Source organism: Sinocyclocheilus anshuiensis, unplaced genomic scaffold (assembly GCF_001515605.1).
Source record: "Sinocyclocheilus anshuiensis isolate Anshui unplaced genomic scaffold, SAMN03320099.WGS_v1.1 scaffold126, whole genome shotgun sequence".
Classification (NCBI taxonomy): Eukaryota; Metazoa; Chordata; class Actinopteri; order Cypriniformes; family Cyprinidae; genus Sinocyclocheilus; species Sinocyclocheilus anshuiensis.
The window spans coordinates 208,874-216,531 of NW_015546026.1; the positions used below are offsets into that span (position 1 = coordinate 208,874).

The window sequence follows — 7,658 nt, forward strand, 5'->3', positions numbered from 1 at the left end:
TCACAATAAAAAAAAAAAAAAAAAAAAAAAAAAAAAAAAAAAAAAAAAAGCCCACACACAACCCTCACAAACCTGTCTGGCAACAGCAGAGAACTTCATCACATGGAGGGTCTCATCGTAAGTTGAGGCACACTCATTAATATTCACAATCATGGAAGCCCTGCCACGCCCACAAAACATTCCCTGAAAGAGCCTTGTCAATTTGCTTTCTCGAAATGGGATGTAACTCATCTTCATCCTAGAGAAGCAAACAGGAACACCATTTTGAAAACAGCACATATACCAGACACTCTTAACCGTCTAGTTAGTATTTGCATGTACCTGCAACCTTGGTTATTCCGGAGTGCTGCAATACACTTGCCTAGAATCAGCAGTGAATTGTTTATATTACCAGCTTCTTTCAGACGCTCTCCAAATGTTTTGGTTTTGTTACACCTTTCAGAGCCGGCTAAGTCACAAAGTGAGAGACTTATGCAAGAAAAGAGAGGTGTTACACTTTCAAAATCACATGCGTTTCAAAACATATGCATTTCACTTACTCTGACAGTCCCTGAACATCTCCTCCCATGCGTATCAGTTTGATGGTGAAGATGCTATGACTGCAAACAGACCAAAGTGTTTTTTTTTGGCAATTTAATTTGCTTTAAAAATTTACAGGCTGCCCTAAACTGCAACGTATATACACTATTAAATTTACATTAAGTCATTTAGCAGACACTTTTATCCAAAGCGACTTACAAATGAGGACTATGGTGGCAATTTAATTTGCTTTAAAAATTTACAGGCTGCCCTAAACTGCAACGTATATACACTGTATTAAATTTACATTAAGTCATTTAGCAGACACTTTTATCCAAAGCGACTTACAAATGAGGACTATGGAAGCAATCAAAATCAACAAAAGAGCAACGATACTAAGTGCTATAACAAGTCTCGGTTAGCTTAACATAGTACACGTAGCAAGGATTTTTTTTTATTGTATAATAAAAAGAAAACAATAGAAAAAGAACAGAGCAGGCTAGTGTTAGAGGCCTTTTTTGTTTGTTAATTGTATAAATAAAAATAAATAGAAAACAAAAAGAATAGAGAAGCTAGTGATAAAAGAAAACAAGCAGTTAGTAAATTAGAGTGCAAGTCCAAGTCTTTATTTTATTTTTTAACAATTAGAATAGAGAGTGCTAGAGTTAGAGGGTCAAATAAAGATGGAAGCTATGCGTTTTAAGCTGATTCTTGAAGATAGCTAAAGATTCAGCTGCTCAGATTGAGTTGGGCAGGTCATTCCACCAAGAGGGAACATTTAATTTAAAAGTGTGAAATTAAGCACCTTTATACTTGGAATACACAAAAAGCTGTTTTTTAAAATGGGTAAACAGATGATAGATGACCTTCTGCTGGATGACTGGTTCATCTTGGTTGCTGCTGCACTGCGGTTCTTATTGCCAACACGTAGGATCTTATTAGCCTCCTCTGCATTCTGCACATTAACCCATCTTAAATCTAAAAAGACACCAACTACCTTTACAAAAAAAGCATTAAAGCGAATAAACAATCTCATTTGCTTATTTTAATGAAGAAACTATACCTCTAATGTAAGAGCTCCCCGTGCTGTCATCACAAACCCGTAGTGCAAGACGTCTTTTGGTTTTGCTGGTGTGGGCTAGCTGAAGCAGGTCATACACATGCTCATTGTAGATTTCATAAAACGCCACCCAAACAGAGTACAGACATTGCCCTTCAACCATCCCATCACTGTCGGCTGAAAGACATAGGCAGAAAGCTGAAACCAGGTCCTTACACGTGGTATTTTTCACACATTTTAGTGATCATAATGCTTATTACCTGTGTGGTCGTATGAAACGCTGGAAAATGACAAACTACTGACTGAGGACGTTGAGCTCCTATTTCTACTGGATTTTGTGGGTTCAGGCTCCTGAGAAGAGAGATATACAAGATTTAACTGACTTTCAGAAGCAGTACACAACTTAAAAATAAAAAATAAGCACTGGAATGTTTTCAGCAAACGGCAGGCAGCTATATCAAAGTATGACTATTTAAGCCAGGGGTGTCAAACTCAGCTCCTGGAGGGCCACATCCCTGCAGAGTTTAGCTCCAATTCTAAACACCTGATCCAGATAATCAGGTCCTTTTTGAAAACTACATGGTATGAGTGTTGGAACAGGGTTGGAACAAACCTCTGCAGGGCTGCGGCCCTCCAGGAAAGGAGTTTGACACCCCTGATTGAAGCCAAAACTTAAAATGTCATTTGCAGACCATTCTTACCTCTTTGAGCAAACTGAATAGTGCTGCCTTGGCATTCTTCTCTACTTTTAGCTGCTCAGAGTCCAATTGTTGCACATCTGAGCTCAAATATGGCTTTAAGTCCATATGCTCATACTGGCGGCCAGCAATGTGCTTAAACACAACCTCTAAAGCACGTGGCAAAATGCCAGGTTCTTTCTGAGAACCTTAAAACAGACAATTTCACAAGTAACAATTACAAACATTCAACAACAGAAGATACATCATAGGATGCATATACTGTGTGAATGTCTGTGTTAAGTTCACCTTGTACAGTGTATGTTTTTCCAGCATTGGTCACACCGTAACTGAACACCAATGCATTTTTCCCATGAATGAAGTCATGCACCTGTGAACTGATTGTGCCTTCAAAAAACTCTGCCTGAGTGCATGTTGGTCCAAATATCTGCATTTAATTAAAAAAATAATAATAATAAAAAGTCACTACCTGTAGAATCAAGATTCATCCAAATTCTGGGTTTTTAAAATAGTATTGTACCTGGGTAAAGCTAAATTTATAAACCTGTTGACCAATTCCTTTCTCGCTGCTTTTCATGGTGGCAGATCCTTTAGGAGCATGAAGGGCAATGGTCTCAGAGTCTTCCAATACAACACAACCCTGGAAGAAAAAAAAATATGTTCATAGAAGTCCAACACTTCCTAAAGCAAACACAAAACTTGATTAGCATTACACCAAGTTCTACAACACCTGATCTTCATTGCTTCGGAGTTCCTCTTCACTGAAAGGGCGCACCTTCAAGTAAACTCGAAGTTGTTGTTTTTCAGAGATTTCAGCAGTCTCACTCTGCACATAGCAAAGACGGCAAACACCACACAAAAGTACTATACTATATACGTAAAACAATATAATATGTTATTAAAGAGTTCATGACAACATTAGTACTTGCAATCTTATGACCTGTGATGTTATGGAAGAAACTCCAGAAAGTTCAGGTAGAGCTGCATTATGAGGTTCACAAGCAGTTGACTCCATAGCCACTAACACCGTGTCCTCATTCGTCACGTCAATAACTGTTGTCATGATTATATGATAATAAAAGCTATGTGCTTAAAATAATGAGTTAAATCTTAAAAGTCTTCAACTTGACATTAACATGGGTGAGAGATTTAGATAAGACACCAAAAGCAAACTGATAAAACTCCCAACAACTGAAATGATTTTAAACAATTACCTAAAATTGCTTTGATAACACGGGCAAGACAAGAGCTTACCCAAAATGCATTTGTCACACCTGCTCACCAATCAGTACTTAACGATCAGGTCCTAAAAAGACATTCAGCACACCTGTAAATTGTATATGATGTATATTCATTGTGGTACAATCAAGAAATTACAGGTGCAATTTGGGAAGACATCTTGTTCTTCGCCTGTTTTATTTTTTAATTAGTCCTGACCAATACAAGACATATATATATATATATATATATTCATTCAACATCAAGACCATATTGTTGCCTAAACATAAAATATAAATTCTGTATACATTCACATTTCAGTTGCTGTGAGGGGCTTATTTAATTTAAATATTTAATTATTGCTTACCAATTTCAATAAACATTTAACTTTTCCAGTTCATGTGAATAAGCCACGCACATTTCAGTAAAAATACTTGTCTATTAATGACAAAGACCTCAGATTTTTTTTTTTTTTACTTTAGCAATGGCACTGCAAAAGATCTGTAGTAATTTAACTTCACATATCCTCACGTTTCAGAGTACTCATTCTTCTGACACACCATCATGTAGTTGCAAACCTGTATGCTTTTTTTCTTCTGCAGATCACAAGAGACAACATTTAAGAATGTTGTATTCCAAACAATATTGAAATGCACTGACTGCCCTTTTTAAACTTCACTATGCTCCACACAATTAAATAAATGCATACAGGCTTCTAGCAACGTAAGTTGACAAGAAATTAATTTTATGGGAGACCTAACCAGTCCGAGGTCAGTGGGGGGTAAAAAAAACAAAAAACAAAACAGACAGAAATCCAAAAATCTCAATTTTATTGAGCTGAGAGCAAACACACAGCTGATTAATTGGGATGACAGCAATTATGCATCTGCAATGGTGACCTCCACCTCAACACCAGGCTCAATGCTGATGCTGGTGATCTGCTTGACGATCTCAGATGGACTGTGAAGATCAATGAGGCGCTTGTGAATCCGCATCTGGAATCTGTCCCAGGTCTTGGAACCTTCACCACATGGCGTCTTGCGAGTAGTGATACGAAGAGTCTTATTGATAGGGAGAGAGAATAAGAAAAAAATAACCAAATTTAGAATGACAGCCTGATAAGCGTCTTAAAAACTGGGACATTCTCTTGGCAAACATCTGTCTGTGAATGATATGAGTATTTAATTGAAGTCCTTTGAAATTTCCATTAGCTTAGATATGAGATCAAGACAAAAATCAAAACTGGTACTCACTTTGGTGGGCATACGCACAGGACCCTTCACCTTCAGACTCTTCTCCTTGGCACCTCGGATCAAATCAGCACACACTAAAGAGAAAAAAAGTGTTTAAATGACAACATGCCTGACCTATTCAGACACACAAATCAGAATTGTGTGAAAAAAGGCTCAGAATAGCGTATAATATAGCTCATGTTTATGTCATTCATATATTATTATCCTCACTGCCATCAATTTAGTACCACCAGAGCACCAGGGCCGCAAACACACCTTTTTCCAGAGATTTGACATTGCGGCTGGTCAGAGTGATGCGGATACGGTGAATTGCCACCTCGGCCTCAACAGGAGCCTTACCAGTGTCTTTGAATGCCTGCAAAGCATACATGCTGTTAATAAACTTCTTAAACGGTGCAAACAATGCAACTCTGATACTCACTAAATACTTGCTTTTTTTCCCCCTAAATTACATTTATGTTATAACCCAGAGGGCTGACATACCCACTAAACTTAAACAGGTCAGGGTATCAGCAGAGGGTATCAGAACAAACCCATACAAATTTAAAAATAAATCTTGTATAACATTATTTTACTTAAACGGTCTGGGGCACACATTTAACTGCAAGTCTCAAACACTCAGTACACAATACATGCATTGAAATTGGATTCTATAACAAATATATCAATTAATATAAAATGCAGGGCAAATCACTAAATTTGCAAAATCTTTATACTGAATGTCAAATGTTTAGACTTTCCTCCTAGTGAGGACGTCGGCAAAACATCGTTCACATAAAATATTATAAACAAGCCAGAAATACGCAACTCTTGCTATGAATCGTCTATGCTCTACTTCCGTTAAAAAAAAAAAAAAACTCCGGCAATGCTGTTATTAATGTGACTACACAACCACCTCCATTTTATAACCTTGAATACAGGAATGCGGGTTCTAGTGAATCAATTTTTATTTATTTTTTAGCTTTACTACTCACAACTGCTCATTCAAAAAGATGGAAGATAAAATGTGTACACTTACAACCATATACACTATTTTACAAAATATAACACACAAAGTAAACGGTGTCATAATTTATCAACAGAAGATCATAAGCACTCATGATCGCAAATTGCTCGAACTCCAAGCCTACAAATCATGGATTAGCTCAACGTCGGGACAATTCAGAAACACTGTGCGGCACGTGTGTACACGAGCTGCTTAACACCTAAATACAGACACAGAAGACAACAAAGACTGCTTCTCTGTGTTAATACAGTATTAGTAAAACTTTAAATTACCATGGTTACTAATTCCTGACCGACTTATTCGTGGAAACAGTTGAGAAGCGAACAGCGGTGAGTCAGGAAACACACCACACGAACTCACTCCGGTTCTTCAAGAAAGGAAGGCTTGAAGGCCTGCGCGTTCATTTATATGATGCATCCGGGTACTGTGTGACAACAACATGGCGTCAACATTTCCGCCGGAACAAAAAGCATTTTGCTGGATTTTTGCCTATCGCTGAGAATAATGTCAAATACAACGAATAAAAAATGAACATGGATTTATTAAATATAATAAATGTTGCAAATTAAATGAAACTGAATTTTTAAAAATCATTCATAAAACAAACAACCATGATGCGTTAAATTGATCATTACAATTGAATTATAGGAACAATGCCTACATAATAAGAGATTTCCACAATATATTTTTAAAATTATATAACTCGGTACTTCGTTGGGACTTTTTGGGTATGATGCGAAAATCTTTGCTAATTACTTGCTTATGTTAATTTTTTTTTTATTTATTTGCAAAGTTATCACAGTTATCATACAACTGTTGTTGTTTTTTTCATTATGGGGCACAGTGTGTACATTTTTTCGTTTGTTTTGTTTTAAGCAACGTAAAAATGTGAGAAGTATGTCCTGTAAAGGGTTTGAAAAAAATGTGAGAGTATGTCCTGGTTCCCTACATTACAGCACCAAATATCCCCACAATTACAGTAATACCAGTAAATTTAGACTTTGTGGAGACATTTGTTTGGTCCCCATGAGGAAGCGTATTTATCATACTGATTGTTTTTTGAAAACATAAAAATGTTTCATGTGAGAGATATGTTTAGGGATAGGGTTAGGGTAAAGGAGTAGAAAATACAGATTGTAAAGTATAAAAATCATTACGTTTATTGAATGTCCCAGTAAAAATGGAAACCAGTGTGTGTGCGTGTGCATTTACACAAACACCTTGTAAGAGTGAGTCTTTCTTGTGTTTATTGATCGCTCATTACGGTGGACAGTATTAACACTGGACCAAATCTCTCCTCTCCTCACATAGCAGCAAAGGTCGTCTGAACATACACATAAACACGCACTTTTTATCAGAAACATGCACAACTGCCAACAGCCTGCCTTCCTTAACACACACCTGACTCAGCTAGTCAGTGAATAAATAACTTTCTCTTTGGATGATGTTATCAGTAGGAGACAAATTAATTGTCAGCTGTGGCAGCAGGCTCTCATGATGGAGACAAATGCATAACACACATTCATACACATAGATATATAGGATTCTGTCTGTCTTAGGCTATACATGTACAACAGTAGTTTGTAAAATACATTAAAAGTAAAATATACATGATTAGCAATAGCAGGCCATTAACATTAAAACAAAAAGAACCGAATGACACACATAATTATGGCTGGAATGCTGTCTGTCCTTTTCATCTATATCCATATCATCTGTCTTGGATCATAGGTCAGTACATCCACGGCCTTCCCCATGCTGTGGTGTCGTCCATCCTCTAAATGGTTTGTGTCATATGCACCATATTACAAACACATTAACAATATGGCTCACGTAACCCCTAACCTATGACACACACACACACACACACACTCTCTCTCTCTCTCTCTCTCTCTCTCTCTCTC

The 7,658-nt window shown here is 37.0% G+C and overlaps 2 protein-coding genes across 5 annotated transcripts in view; both read right to left on the minus strand.

Moving 5' to 3' along the window:
- LOC107698666 (kinesin-like protein KIF20A) overlaps positions 1 to 3,475 on the minus strand; it is a 6,220-nt gene extending 2,745 nt beyond the window's left edge. For 3 of the 4 annotated variants that reach the window (XM_016499740.1, XM_016499738.1, XM_016499741.1), the window contains exons 1-11: positions 3,218 to 3,475; positions 3,008 to 3,103; positions 2,798 to 2,917; positions 2,566 to 2,704; positions 2,281 to 2,465; positions 1,840 to 1,930; positions 1,583 to 1,756; positions 1,386 to 1,497; positions 540 to 599; positions 322 to 468; positions 73 to 238 (exon numbers count right to left, since the gene is read on the minus strand). In XM_016499740.1, the coding sequence (XP_016355226.1) occupies positions 73 to 238; positions 322 to 468; positions 540 to 599; positions 1,386 to 1,497; positions 1,583 to 1,756; positions 1,840 to 1,930; positions 2,281 to 2,465; positions 2,566 to 2,704; positions 2,798 to 2,917; positions 3,008 to 3,103; positions 3,218 to 3,340 (1,413 nt within the window). In that variant the 5' untranslated portion in view covers positions 3,341 to 3,475. The remainder of the gene's footprint in view (positions 1 to 72; positions 239 to 321; positions 469 to 539; positions 600 to 1,385; positions 1,498 to 1,582; positions 1,757 to 1,839; positions 1,931 to 2,280; positions 2,466 to 2,565; positions 2,705 to 2,797; positions 2,918 to 3,007; positions 3,104 to 3,217) is intronic. The other variant, XM_016499737.1, reaches the window with a different exon arrangement.
- An 833-nt stretch (positions 3,476 to 4,308) lies between these two features.
- On the minus strand, positions 4,309 to 6,151 carry rps20 (ribosomal protein S20). The gene is made up of 4 exons (XM_016499743.1): positions 6,027 to 6,151; positions 5,004 to 5,103; positions 4,749 to 4,822; positions 4,309 to 4,556 (listed from the first exon to the last, which is right to left on the minus strand). Exons 1-4 carry the CDS (start codon positions 6,027 to 6,029, stop codon positions 4,374 to 4,376), a joined length of 360 nt encoding a protein of 119 aa, XP_016355229.1. The 5' UTR covers positions 6,030 to 6,151; the 3' UTR covers positions 4,309 to 4,373.
- Between the last annotated feature and the right edge of the window lie 1,507 nt (positions 6,152 to 7,658).